The sequence below is a fragment of the Haliaeetus leucocephalus genome, unplaced genomic scaffold (genome assembly GCF_000737465.1).
Source record: "Haliaeetus leucocephalus isolate CR32 unplaced genomic scaffold, Haliaeetus_leucocephalus-4.0 Scaffold273, whole genome shotgun sequence".
Classification (NCBI taxonomy): domain Eukaryota; kingdom Metazoa; phylum Chordata; class Aves; order Accipitriformes; family Accipitridae; genus Haliaeetus; species Haliaeetus leucocephalus.
Genome location: NW_010972709.1, coordinates 11,446,796 through 11,460,723, shown reverse-complemented (window position 1 = coordinate 11,460,723; position 13,928 = coordinate 11,446,796). Strand labels below are relative to the sequence as shown.

Genomic DNA, 13,928 nt, shown 5'->3' with positions numbered 1-13,928 from the left:
CGTCCCGGGGGTGCTGCGGGCAGCGGCGTCCCCGGGGCGGGGTGGGCAGCCGGGGCAGCGGCGTCCCGGGGAGCCGGGGCAGCGGCGTCCCGGGGCGCGGTGAGGACCGTGAGATCGGCAACCCAGGGAACAGCAGGGACCGGGGCGCCGGGAACCCGGGGTACCGGCGTCCCCGGGCATTGCAGGGATCGGCACCTTGGGGCGCGGCAGGCACCCGGGGCACCGGCGTCCCGGGGTGAGAGGGCAACCGGAGCAGCGGCATGCGGGAGTGAGCGGGGATGGTGGCGGAGGCACACCGGGACGAGCGGGGAAGCGAGACGCCGACATCCCGGGATGAGCAGGGAGCCGCCGTGCCAGCACCCGCTTCCCGGGATGCTGCTGGGACCCGGAGCCCGGGGATACCCCTCCCCGTCCCTCTGCAGGCGCGTGTAGGAGAGTCCCTCTCCCGGGAGCCTTCTCCCCGCGGGGGCTGGACGTCCTCCTCCCCGGGGAGCGGGGCAGGGCGCGGGGGTCCCCTCCGGAGAGCTGTGCGCCCACCGCGTGGGACCTGGGAGCGGAGGCTGGCACAGGGCAGGGCATCATCTGCAGCAGGCGCTGGGCTGCCCGCTCGCAGCGGAAAGCCGAGCTGTTGGTAATCGCCCCCTCCTGCACCCCGAAGCGAGCAGGGAGTCGTCCGCATCCCCAGCCCTCAGCATTTTGGTGGCCTCTCAGCGTACAGCAGCAGCTAATGCTCTGCCTGCAGGGAGCAGCTAGCAGTGGGAATCCCCCTTCCATGCTCTCCCCTGCCCGCCTGGCAACACCCCCCCTCCCCCGGCCAAAGGAAGGCCTTGGGCCTGAGCATCTTCAGGCCGATGGGTACAGGGACGCCCGGCGATGGGGACGGGGCTCTGCAGGGGCACTTTTGGATGCCCAGAAAGCAGGCGTCTCCCCAGTCCTGCCCTAGTGTGTGGCTGATGTGGACACAATCCTGCAGGAGCTGGGGGGTCAGCCAGCCCCACTCCCCTCCCTCAGGTACCCAGCAGGGGACCCCAAGCCCTACCGCAGCCCCATGGGCATCCCATGCAGGACTTCTCCAGCGGTGTGCAGCCATCAGCCCTGCACGCCTGGGATGTGCAGGGTCGCAAGCCCTGGGTGACAGGGCGTTTAGGACTGGGCTACAGGCAAAGGATAAGTGTTTCCTCCTCCTCTACGCATTTCTAATGGCTCCTTTGAGACAAGCCACACGACTCCCCGCTGGGAAGCCTCGCTGAGCTGTAAGTACAGGGCTTTTTATTTGGACTGTTAATCTAAATCCATTGTACCTGGTTGGAAAAGCCCCTGTGTGCAATACTCCCTGCACTTGCTGCATCCTCACTTGAATGTCTATTAGCATCTTCCTTCCCACTCCCTTGGATCCCCTCTGCCAGTTAGAATAAATATACATAACTTCCATTTGAAAGCCCTTAAGAAAAAAATACGTTGTCAAGGGAAACTCTTCTAGCATATCTTACAGATATGCTTGATCTGTTTTTATATTTTTTACTGTCATAAATGCATATATCAGAGATTTTTGTCTCTACAAGATACATACTCATTTGAACACCCAACACCCAGCTCACACGGGGCTTGTGTAATTCTGATGGTTGTCTTTTTAAATAGCTTACAATATATTTCAAAATTTATCAGAAAGAGACTGGCTTTATCTGTTCTATTTTACCAATCATTTATGGAAATTTTGCAAATTCACATTATTCAAGACAGGCACATTTGTATTCTCTGTCCTTTGTGCTTTAAAACAAAAAACCACCCAACCTTACCAAAGTAAGCTTCTGTTTCCCAGCAGATACCCCTCCTGCAAATGCGAGATGGGCACATGCTTTGATGATCCAACAGAAGAGATCACACCAGGTCTTAGTTCAAATCTCAGTTTTGTTCTAAAGCTGAGCTTAGCTAGTTGTGAAACCAGTAGGCAAAAGAGTTATAAAACTATTAATTGCTGCTTTAGGTTCCTAGATGAAAGCTGTATGTGGGCAGAAGTAATTTGCTGTATTCAGAAGCGAACATCAGAAAGGAGCATCTCAGACAGTTCGCGACCCTTCTCCTCACTCTGCTTCCTGCGCGGGAGGGATGGAGAGAAGAGGGAGGGAGGGATTTCCCCGGGGTACAAAGGCTTACAGGGTCCTGACACCCACTTTTTTTTTTTTTTTTTGAGCTGGGAGAGAGGTGGGAGCCGGCTCCCTCCTGGCCCTCAGGGTTTGGCACGTCTCGGCAGCTGCACAGCACAGCCGTGTGCTGGGGATGGTCCTGCTGAGCTGGAGCATCTCTTTAGGCTTGTCCTGCCGTCCTAGTGTAGCCCCCGGTAGCCAGCCGGACTGCCCCATGCCCCAGACCAGCCCCCAAACCACCTTGCCTTTGATTTCGGTGACATTTGGCTTGGTCTCCTGGAGTAGCTGCTGTATAGGGAGGGTGTGGAGAGAGGCTGAGGACGGGTGTGGGCTAAACTGGATCCCACAGACCCACCCCCACGGCCCCTGTGTGTGTGTTTGTAGCCTGAATGCATGAGCATCCTTCTGGAAGGAACCTGGATTAGTCATCCCCACCCCACAGATGGGCTGTGTGATGTCTTCCCTGGAAAAGCTAATCTGTCACAGAAATTCCAATTTATCCCTGGAAAGGACTGTTTACACCCCTTTTTCTCCCTTGCTTTTGTCTTAAGCATTAAAAAAGTCTCTCTTTTTTCCTCGCCTTTGAAAGGCAAGACAATGAGTCCATTAAGCTCTGAGGCTTATTACAAGCCGGTTGCCTCCTCCAGACATGGTGTAATGGGAAGCGCTGGCTTTGTGGTACAAAGCCTGTGTCTTTAAGGAGCCCTGGCTCGGAGATGCAGTGGAATTAGCAGATGCCTTTGCCAGACTATTTTGCACAAATCTAGCATTTGCTGCACCCACAGCCCTGCTCAGCTTAAAAAAGTACCTCTGGGGTTTATTTCTAACCATTAGTCTGGTACCTGTTCCTCTCTGGCTCTGCTCTGACCTCCAGATTTAGATGTGAAAAATGTCCCCCAGGTCCCTCCCAGTCTGCCAAACCTTTTATGCTGCGTTTCTCAGACACTGGAAAACATGCAGAGCCCTGCCCCTGCTTTAGTGTTTGCCCCATAAGCCCCAGGAAATGTCTGATGAACAACACAGGGCTGAGGTGCAACGGGGTCCGCAGGGGAACTGGGATTCCTCTGGGCTGAGGGGAACCCGTCTCGTGTCACTGACCTGGCCTTGGTCCTCGGTGGCTGCTGTCAGACTGTCCTGTGTGGGGTCTGGTGGCACCTCGGCATCACCGTGGGGGCTGCTGCAGTCTTTTCCCTCTGCTCCTGCTGCCTGTCTGTGGCCTCTGTCCCTGTGTCACCTAGAAGTTTGAAAACTTCAGTGGGTGACACAGGACAGAGAAGGTGAGAGATTTTTCTAAGAAGCAGCTGGTTGATTAAAACCAGGGAGGGAAGCCTTTGGGATGGGAGACAGGCCAGTCTGGAGGTCACAAATGTCTCAGTGACCACTGCAGCAAAAGCATCAGTGGCTGCAGAAGTCATGTTGGTACCAGCGGTGACCCTGAAGTGCGAGCAGAGCTCAGGAGCAAGTCATGCCTAATAGTGGGATTTTTCCATAGTAGCTGATGCGTGAGGAAAAATGTAATTCCTCAACCAAGAGAGGAAATGCAGTGTCCGTTCTGAGGACACCCAACACCCCCGTGCCAGGAGCGGGGAGACTGCGTGGGTACAGGGCTGCTCCGCACGTCCCCAGACGTTTTGATTAATAAGGTAGGTGGAGAAGTCTGATTTCAGGGTGACACAAGAAGATCACAAACCTTTTTATTTGCCTTTTTATTCTAAGCTTCTGGTCAAGACGGGTAGATGTGTTTGAAGGTGTGGGAATGCTTCTCTTTGTTAGATGCTTTAACTGCTGCTTATTAGAAAATGGAATTTCTGCTGGATAGAAAAGCCCAGCTCCCTGAAACTTTTAAGAATCCCGAAACACAATAGAAATCAAAACTTTGGGTTTTATTTCCCTGCCAATGTACAGGTTTTTAATTCAGAGTCATCAATGATTCTGAATCATGTTTTTGTTGTGTTTCAACATTATAAAAATAATACTTTACATGACAGAACACACAAGAGGAAACAAAGCAGGCAGATGAATTGTTTTGACACTTATTTCACTGAAATTCTCCCTAAAACTGACACTTTCTGTGAAAACACTCTGATTTTGGCAAAACTGCCTTTGCTGCTGGGAAGACTGCACCATCTAAGGACTTTTTGACCAGGTCTAATTAGCAACATAGGTAGTTGGGCTACAAAGCTCTGGCAGAATCACTGCGGTGGTGAATTGACGAGATCTTTTTTTCCTCGGGGGAGGCTCTTTGGGGGATAAATCCTCTCTTCAGTGACTAATTACCTGTTTGAACGAGGAAAGCCCCATGGATGAGGTGCTGGAGGTGCAGTAAACTGCATTCCTTTGGCCATTAGTGATCAGCAAAGGGAGAAACTTTAAGAGGTAAAAAAAAAAGCAAGGAAAAGTTTCGCCTGGAAAAATCATCAGCTTTTTTTTTTTCCTTCCATACCACAGAAGTACAACTGCCTAAAGCAGTTTCTCTCCCCTCCCCGCTCCCTGGTCCTCGCTTTTCAAAATGCAAACATCCCTCCTCACTCCCCAGGGTGCTTCTGGCCCCCCTTGCCCAGGAGCTCCCGGATCGACTGGGGGGAGCCCTGCGTGCCCTCCAGCTCCGCTGTGTCTCACCCGCAGGTGGAACCAGCTCCCGCTCTGCTGATCATGGTCAACAAGACCTTAAATTACTGGGGTCCCAATTTTGAGGAGGACGTTATCAACATCAACGTGGGGGGTCTGAGAAGGCGTCTCAGCTCCAGTGCCCTCTCCAAGTTCCCCGACACCCGCCTGGGACGCCTGCTGTCCTGCGACTCAGAGGAGTCCATCCTGCAGCTCTGCGATGACTACGACGTGAGCGCCAGGGAGTTCTACTTTGACCGAAACCCCGGCTTCTTCCTCTATGTGCTCCACTTCTACCAGACGGGGAAGCTGCACGTCATGGAGGAGCTGTGCGTCTTCTCCTTCTGCCAGGAGATCGAGTACTGGGGCATCAATGAGTTCTTCCTGGACTCCTGCTGCAGCTACCGCTACCACGAGCGCAAGCTGGAGAGCCGGCACCACAACTGGGACGAGGAGAGCGAGGTCAGCAGCGTGGACACGTCCCCCGATGAGATCTCTGACATCAACCATGACCTGCTGCGCTACAGCACGCTGCGCTGCGGCAACATGCGCAAACGCCTCTGGCTCACCATGGAGAACCCCGGCTACTCCATCCCCAGCAAACTCTTCAGCTTCGTGTCCATCAGTGTGGTGCTGGTTTCCATAGCCACCATGTGCATCCACAGCATGCCCGAGTACCAGGAGGTGGATGAGAACGGCAACGTGCTCGATGAACCCGTCCTGCACAAGCTGGAGTATTTCTGCATCTCCTGGTTCACCTTTGAAGTGACTTCCCGCCTCCTGCTCTCCCCCAACCCCAGGAAGTTCTTCAAGCACCCACTGAACCTGATTGACATTGTCTCGGTGTTGCCCTTCTACTTCACCCTCTTGGTGGACGTGACCATGGGCAGTGACTCGGAGCTGGGCAACCTGGGCAAGGTCGTGCAGGTGTTTCGGCTCATGAGGATATTCCGGGTGCTGAAGCTGGCTCGGCACTCCACCGGGCTGAGGTCACTGGGGGCCACCTTAAAGGTAAACTGGCTCTCTATCTCCTTATCTACTCTTAGTCTCTGGTTAAGAAGGAGACCTCTGGTACAGCTGCGGAATGTGAACATTCCCGGTGAGCTACCAGCTCTGGGTGGTGTCTGGCAAGCTTGCTTGGGGTGGTGGGCTGGGCTGTTGGCTTGTGTGTCTGCTAAAGCAACCAAGTGTGAGGAGCACTGCATGAGTCCTCTTTGAACACCCACCCAGCGCGAACAGCAATTCACCCCGTTGCTTGCAGACTTTGCTTCATGCAGAACTGGTGCTTCCAGGGACTTAGCCATTCCCTCCCCACCATGGTGTGCAAGCCCAGTTGCACGGTGTTGGAATGGACTCAGCCATGCATGGGTGGATAGTGATATTCCACCAGAAGTGGGTCAGTGCCTAGCTGGGCTGTGAGCGCCCTGCTGAGCAGGGATTGGGCCAGCCAGCAGCTGCTGGGTATGCCAGCACCAGCGTGTGTGGCTTGGAGCTGCTTCTGTCCTCAGTCTGGGAGAAGGGGGAACCTCCTAAGGGCATGCTGCCAGCTGGTCGGGAGCCATCGTCCACCCCTCCGTGTCTGTCCATCTAGGGAGATGTAGAGATCCTGGTGCAGCTGAGCTGATGCTTGGGTGCTCCAGGGTATGACGAGATTGGGACTGGCACATGGTTAACCATGGGGGGGCACAGAGCAGCAACAGAAAAGCAAAGGGTGGTTAGCTGCAGGGCCTGGGACAACCAGCCCAAGGCAGGGTGCATGTCCACAGCAGAGCCTGCGCTACCAGCAGCTGCCCCTCAGCCTGCTGGAAAAGCTTGGGGAAAGCACTGTGTGCAAGGCTGGGGGAAGCTGGCCCCAGGACCGTGTGGTCCTCAGGAGGAAGAGCTGGATGAAGAGATGCTGAGAAGAGATGCTGAGACAGTGAAGGACCAGGGTCCAGGCATGCCAAGAGGTGGCACCCCTGCAGGTTTGGTAAGAGGAGGTCTTCATCCTCCATGGTGTGCCCCAAGGCTGTGCTTCTCCAGACCCCCTCCGCAGCACCCCCAGCCTCCTTAGACAGACCAAGAGCAGCTGTGACACAGGTCAAAGCATGAAGTTATCATGAAATCCTCACCAGCCTAGTGCTGCAGCCCAGACCTCCATCGCTGCAGCTCAGTTGTGCAGCACAGACCAGCCACGGTGCCCTGCACGGCTCTCTGCTCTCCCCCACCATCCCTCCCTCCTCCATCCCCCTTGTGCTGAGGGCCACGTGCCTGAATCTGGGGAAGGTGAAACTGTCCCCTCACCTCCTGCACTTATGCAGAAAATCCAGCTTCCTGCAGAGGCCAATTAAACTCAGCCTTTGTCTCTGATTCTTGGCGACCACATCAAGAGAAATCTTAAAGCTGATCCTAGAGCCAGCCAAGATGCAGAGCAACACATGTGCCCCATGCCCCACCACACGCAGGGATCATGCTGGGCACGGGGAGGAGGTCACCAGGGCAAACGTGTCCTCTCCTCATGGGACTGCCTCTGGTCCCACATTCAATCCAGAAGACTGGTTTTTCAAGCACTGTTCATGCAAATATCCCTGTGCTTTTTCCACCTTCAAACAAATGGTGTGTCAAACAAATGACCAACAAAGCAATCTTCATAACAGAGCTTGAAATTCATCCAAAGGGATGCTCTCCTCACACTCAGTGCTTGGCAGGGGCCAGAGCCACAGCTCCTGGTGCTGCTCCCACTGAAGGGCCATCGCAGGGATGAAGTGGGCACAGCTGAGGCTGGGGACACCCCGATTCTCGCTGCTGCAGCAGTGGCAGGACTGGCATGGGGTGTCCTGGTGTCAGCAGGACTCGCCTGCCAGGGTTGGACCCGTTCCCGTGGGTGAGCCATGGAGAAAAGCAACCCTTGAGTGTGGCTGGGGATGAGGATGGGCAGCAGGAAAGGTCTTCTGCCAACTTCTGCTGTGAAGCAGGGCCAGCCCAGCCCAGCACTAATCCTGCAAAGCCCACAGATGATCAGAGTAAGTGGGGGGAAAAAATTCCTGGCATCCTCAAAGCCGGCTGAAAACAGGGTCCACGGAGGATTCCTTGAAATGAAGATGCCTGAAGTCCTACCTGCATCATACTTACTTCTGAACACTCACCTTGAAAGAGCAATTAGCAAGTGACAGACCCGTGTAACACTGCTTGCAAAATTTAGATAAAACAGTACATGTGGGAAGGGCTCCCTGAACCCTTTCTGTGCTCCATTTAAGCATGAACAACACATTGCAGCAGAGCAGGGACTGATGGGATCATCTGCATGTTATTAAGCAGCAGACGAGATCCGGGGAGCTGGCAGTGTCCCGGCTCCAGTCTCTGCTGAGCCACTGATTCACTGAGTGACGTGCAGCAAAGTGCTGCTTCCTGGGGACTCCGGAGCCAGCTGTAAATGGGGATGAGCGAAGACACAAATCTGACGCAGCAGCTTGGCGTTGTGATTTACTGGGCACATAAATTACAACTTGTTAATCATAATTTACTTCCTATTGCAAGAGCATAAAGCAGCAGCAGAGGAGTAAAGGCTGTTAACAGCCAGGAAGCGGGTGCGATGGGTCTGGCAAGCTGAGTAATTGTTCCCCTCCCATGAAAGTGCTAGCAGAAGGATTTCTGCCATTTGTGCATCATAAACTCTGAATGGTCTTCAGATTGCATGGGGCCTGATCCAGGTCCTATTTAAATTGAGGAAAGGCTTCCCACACATCTCTGCTCTTCCTCCCTGCCGCGCACGACATCCGTGGCCGTTACTGCAGCTTCCCCGGGTGTGGGTTTGGTGCCTGTCTCCCACCAGCAGTCAATAGGTGTTAGGCACTGAGTAATTTAGGCATCTGCAGAGATCTACAGGAGTTGCTGTCTGTCCCCTTAGGGGCCTAAAAACACAAATAGGTTGGAAAAGCCAGAGCTGCCACGTCCCCAGACGGCAGATGCATCACCCTGCTGTTGCTGCTGCAGGCTATCTGTGTGCTTGGTCCCCACGCTGGTATCTCTGGCCAGGCTCAAACCAGGCTCTTCCATTTCATTTTTTTTCTGCTGTACTGGAGGAAAATGCACATTTGATTGAGGGAGGGAACCCATGCATGGCCCATGGCTGTCCCAAGGGCAGACAGACCTCCTGCTAGGGCAGGAGCCCAAAGAGCTTGCTGTTGGGGTGGCTGTTTTGCTGGAGCCTTTTATTACCCAGCATCGCCTCCTCCAAGGCTGGCTGCTTGCTAAGCCTGCATCCCACCCAAACCCCAGCTGCAGCTGCCTGCCCCTGGATCAATGAGTGAACCACACATTTTGGAGATAAATGGCTGCAAATAGGTGGCAGCCAGTGCCTGAGGATCAGCTGAGAGATTCCTGGAGCCTCGCCTGTGCTGCAAGCCCTGACCCTGCTTGTAAAATAAGCAGTGGGAGTTATCGAGCTGCCTGACTTCCCCCTTGCCTTCACCCTCCGACACATGCCAGGGCCATAACTGATACTCTTTAAAAATGTATAAGGTTATTCGGCTCTGCTGCTTCCCAGCTGGGACGTACAGACATACAGTTAAGCTCCAGCCAGGAGCAAGTCTTTCATGGCCAAGTGATACATCTTTGAAACTCAGTGGCTCTGAGATGTTTGTCCTTCTCAAGGAGCCCCCTCAGAGCTGCTACAGGGCATTTGCAGCCACAGGCGATGGCAGAGGAGATTATTTCCCCTCGGTATTACTGGCATTAGCTGAGCAGCTTTTGCCAGCAGTCTAAGCAAAGCCTTCTCGCTCCCTGCGGCGAATCCACCTCCTTTGTGTCTCGTCTTGATGGTGGAAGCTCTTTTCCCACGTCTTCTGCTGTTTGCTTTGCTCAAATGTTGTTTCATTTAGTCATTATGTAGTCTCCAATAAGGCATTCTCTGCTTATTAGGAGACTGGGAAAAAACCCCCACGATCAGAGCTCTGTTTTCCTTTCCCCAAAAGATGAAGAGCAAGCTGGCAGATCCATGAGCAGAAACATCCAAGAGATTCACTCATGACAAAAACCTAGTGGACTAGCCAAGCTGTGAGGATGGCGGTGGTTTTGGCACTGGTGGGTGGTTAGCCTGGCCGTGCCAGAAAACTGGGGCTCTGCGGTCCCCTCCTGGTCTGCAGGGCTTTAAGAGCAGGCTGTGCCGGGGGTCCCCGTCCCTGCTGCCTGCAGGGCTCTCGGCTCACACCTCGCCAACCATGGGGCAGGAGCAGGAGCTGGGTGCTGGATTTGGCCCAGTGCTGGCCCATGGCGGTTTGCCTGGTCCCAGCTTGTCCTCTGGCAGTCCCCTTCCCTGTGTCACTTGCTGCCTTGTCCCCTAACCACCCACTGCCTTTTCCCACCCCAGGATTTTGGCACAGGTTTATATTTTGCTAAAAAATTAAGAATATCCAAAGAAAGATTGCAACACGAATGTTTTAGTTTGAAACCAGAGAAATGACGGTTTCTTCAAGGAGTGTTGCATACCTCTGCCGTCAGTCTGTACCCCTGGGTCCCACGCACCCAACTGGGAGGTTGGGTGTCCCATGGCCCCATTCCCACTGGGGCTCCCAGACCCCTCAGGGTGGGGCTTGGCGAGCCGGGGCATGCGGCACCCTATGGGGGTGGGTGCTGGGACCAGCCCGCACTGGTGTTGGATGGATCCCTGGATTGACCTGATGAGCAGGGCTGCTTGGATTCATGTCAGCTCAGAGGTTCACTTTGAGTCTCCCATGCAGAAGCAGCAAAACTGGAAGGAAAATTTAATTCTCTCAGAAACAGTAGTTTCTGCAAGAATTGTCCCCCTGGAATAAGCCCCTCTGCCCTCAGGCCGTCCTGCAGACCCCTCGCCGGGGCTTACTGGGTGCTGTGCAGGTGCCAATGGCCAGCCCCCAACCTGTCACCCAGCCCTGGGGCTGGGGTGCCGAGCCAGGAGAAACTTACTGCCAGGCTGGTGCCTCCCGAGTCACATCAGCCAGAGTTTTGCCTCTAGTAGCTGTGAAATCTCATTTCATTTGGTGTCTGGAACAGAGTGGGAAGCACTGGCTGCCTCCACCCAGGTTTCTTTCCGCAACAAGGCAGTGCAAAGACAGCCTTCCCCCCCCCATCTGGCTCCTGCACCCATGGGTGCTGGGGGAGGGACGGAGGCTGACCCTGCTGCGACGTGCTGCAGGGCCATCGGAGCTGCTGCCCAGCCCGGCTGAGCAACAGAGCAGCAGCAGCCGTGCTGCAGTGAGCCCAGCCAGGGACTGCCTTATGTTACTTTGGGATTGTTGGTGTCCTATAGCCAGCTCAAACACAGGTTAAAGTCACCTAGAACCCCAAGGTCGAAGTGTCCCCAGGAATGGAACCACAGGGGACAGAAACTAGGGCAGGGGGTAGTTTCTGCCTTCCCTAGAACTGCGTCCCCTGAGTGCAATATCCCTCCCCAGCACATAAGAGCAAAAGCCTGCTGGACTCTGCTAGCTGGAGCACCCTGATCCCTCCTACCCAGGCGTGTAACAAAGGGTTAAACGGACCCTGGGACTGTAGATGGTGTTGGGGTATAGGAGGGAGCAGGTGAGTCCCTGGGGCTCCGATTGTGGGGTCCCTGGCAGCCGAGGAGCCCAGGGCTGAAGAGCTAGAGCTGAGCCTGCAGCAGAGGCGCACGTCCTCCCTGTGAGCGCAGCGCCAGCATTTCGGGAAAACACAAATCGCTTCACTTAGAGGCTGCCTGGGTTTCTGCAGAGGTGGTTTCTGGGGATCTGCCAAGATAAAAGGAAAACGTGTCTAAATATTATTAGCTGAGATCAGGTCAGAGTGAGTGCTGGAGGCAGGGGAGTAGCCTCTGCCTGGGAACCCTGGCTGGGAAGCACAGGTTCCCCCTTCCCTCCTGGCACTGCCTCCTCCTCGCAGCCTGGTGGAGGGCAGAGGGGCGGCTGTGGGTGCCAGGGCTGATTTCCCGGCTGCCCCACTCGCTCCAGGTGTGGGTCACCCATGCACCCCCCGACCCGTCCCAGCCCGGCCCTGCAGCGGGACATCCCGAGGCAGAGATGGATAGAGGCATCGAGATCCCTGACGGAGGCATGCAAGGAGTCTGCATGCAGGGCTGTATTTGCGCTGCGGGGTGCCAGGGTCCTGGCCATGATGGGTGCGGTGGCCCCCACTGACCTCCGCTCTGCTTTGCCTTCCAGCACAGCTACCGGGAGGTGGGGATCCTGCTGCTCTACCTGGCCGTGGGGGTCTCCGTCTTCTCTGGCGTGGCCTACACCGCCGAGAAGGAGGAAGACGTTGGCTTTGACACCATCCCAGCGTGCTGGTGGTGGGGCACGGTCAGCATGACCACCGTGGGCTACGGCGACGTGGTGCCCGTCACCGTGGCAGGCAAGCTGGCTGCCTCGGGCTGCATCCTGGGGGGCATCCTGGTCGTGGCGCTGCCCATCACCATCATCTTCAACAAGTTCTCCCACTTCTACCGCAAGCAGAAGGCGCTGGAGGCGGCCGTGAGGAACAGCGGGAAGAAAGACCCCGAGGACGCGGAGAGCATGTCCAGCCACGACCGAGACTCAGAGGCTCTGAGCGAGTCCTCCCTGGGCAGAGGCAGCCCCGACCGCCGCGGTCTGACCCCCGGCGCCCACCCCACACCCTGACCCCACTGTGCCGTGGCACCGGGGCGCGCGTGGGACCTGCTCACTCGCCGTGAGCATGGCACGGCTGTTACACCGGGACATGGCGGAGGAGCCAGGCTCTTCCCGTCTCGCACCGCGCCTGGCGTCAAACCCCCAGTGAAGGACAGGAGGGGTTGGAGGAGATGCCCAGTGGGTGCCGGCTGCTTCCAGCCCCCGGGACGCAGTGGCCGGGTCCGCCTGGATGTGTTTCAGCCCTCAGCCAGCGACAGCCATGCTCCCCCATGGCTGCAAACAGAGGCTGTGGGGCTGGACATACTCCTGCCAGAAAGGGAGCGAGAAAAAAAAGAAATACAGGTGACCCCTCATCAGGCACTGCCCCGGCTGCGTGAAGGGGGTTTTCCTCTGCCCCGAGGTTTTGTGTTATCCAGGGTGAGGTTAAATAGCTTGAGGGTGAGGCAGCGTCCACCCAGGCTGGCTGCCCTTGCAGGTCCTGTGCCAGATCGGCATCAACTCCAGCCCCAACCTCGTCCTACCCCCAGCTGCAAAGAGCCTCAAAAGGCTCGGCTGCCCCGCTGGCCATGGGGTAAAGGGGGTCAGAAATGAGTCATATGGGAGGAGAGGTGGTGTCCAGCTCAGTGTGAGCCTCACTGTCCCCAGCCCCTGCAGTGGGATCGACTGGACCTCACCTTGCTTCCACTGCAGTTGGGGTTCAGTTGCTTCCCTGTGCTGCCACAGCCAGGAGCCCCCAAGGATCTGAAGCTGTGCCAGGAGCGTGGCATGGCCGGCAGCACTGTCCATGAAGGGGGGACACCAGCTGGGGATGACCAGGCAAAAGGGATGCTGTCCTCCAAGGCAGGAGCAGCTGGAGGGGATCAAGCTGGGGGAACTGAGGGGCCACCCCTGCTGAGGCTCTTCCCCCCCAAGCTTTTTTTTGCTCCATGGGGCTCCCATGCTGTGGGGCATTTATTTTGGAGGAGCAGCTGCTCTCTGTGGCTGCTGGCACCCAGTCCCCAGGGCAGAGAGGAGGCTGAGTCCCTGCAAAGGGCTGTCAGGGAGCAGACATGGGGGGATGCTCCTGGGCATGGAGAAGCTGCCTTTGCCATTGTCATATGCTCGTGATTTCCACTGTGGGAAGAGCCGCCAGGGAGCCCAGGGGCTGCAGCAGCCCATGATGGGGTGGAGATGACCAAAGCCAGCTGGGTTTGTCATATACCCTGGTCCCCATCACCACAACCCCCCAGCCTGGTTTCGTTCTACTGCCTCGTCCCTCCCTGCCTTGGGGCCAGGCAGGGGCAGGAGTGCTGTAAGGAGGGGAATCACACTGCCCCGGGCATCACCTCTGTCCCCGCAGGGAGCTGAGCTCCCGGGGTACCAATGCACTCACCTTCCCTCTGCAGGGAGGGAGCACCCCCCATGTCCACGGGAGAGCTGGGGCAGAGGGGACCTTGCACTGCTCCTCATCACCGCAGCCTCCGAGCACCTCACAGCCCGGCAGGGAGGTCCTCCTGGCGCACCGGACCTCCTTCCCACCTGGATCCCCCACCCGGCTGAGCACGTTCAGGGCTGCTCCCAGCACAGCATTAATTCCCTA

General features: G+C 56.3%; 1 protein-coding gene across 1 annotated transcript; it reads left to right on the top strand.

Annotated features, from left to right (window-relative positions):
• Positions 1–4,771: 4,771 nt before the first annotated feature.
• Positions 4,772–12,358, top strand: KCNS1 (potassium voltage-gated channel, delayed-rectifier, subfamily S, member 1). Its single transcript, XM_010569713.1, has 2 exons — positions 4,772–5,762; positions 11,903–12,358. Exons 1-2 carry the CDS (start codon positions 4,797–4,799, stop codon positions 12,356–12,358), a joined length of 1,422 nt encoding a protein of 473 aa, XP_010568015.1. The 5' UTR covers positions 4,772–4,796.
• The last annotated feature ends 1,570 nt before the right edge of the window (positions 12,359–13,928 follow it).

Coding starts and splice junctions, on each gene's coding strand:
- KCNS1 (XM_010569713.1), top strand. CDS start 4,797: ATGGTCAACAAGACCTTAAATTACTGGGGTCCCAATTTTGAGGAGGAC. Junction 5,763..11,902: donor CACTGGGGGCCACCTTAAAG/GTAAACTGGCTC, acceptor TTTGCCTTCCAG/CACAGCTACCGGGAGGTGGG.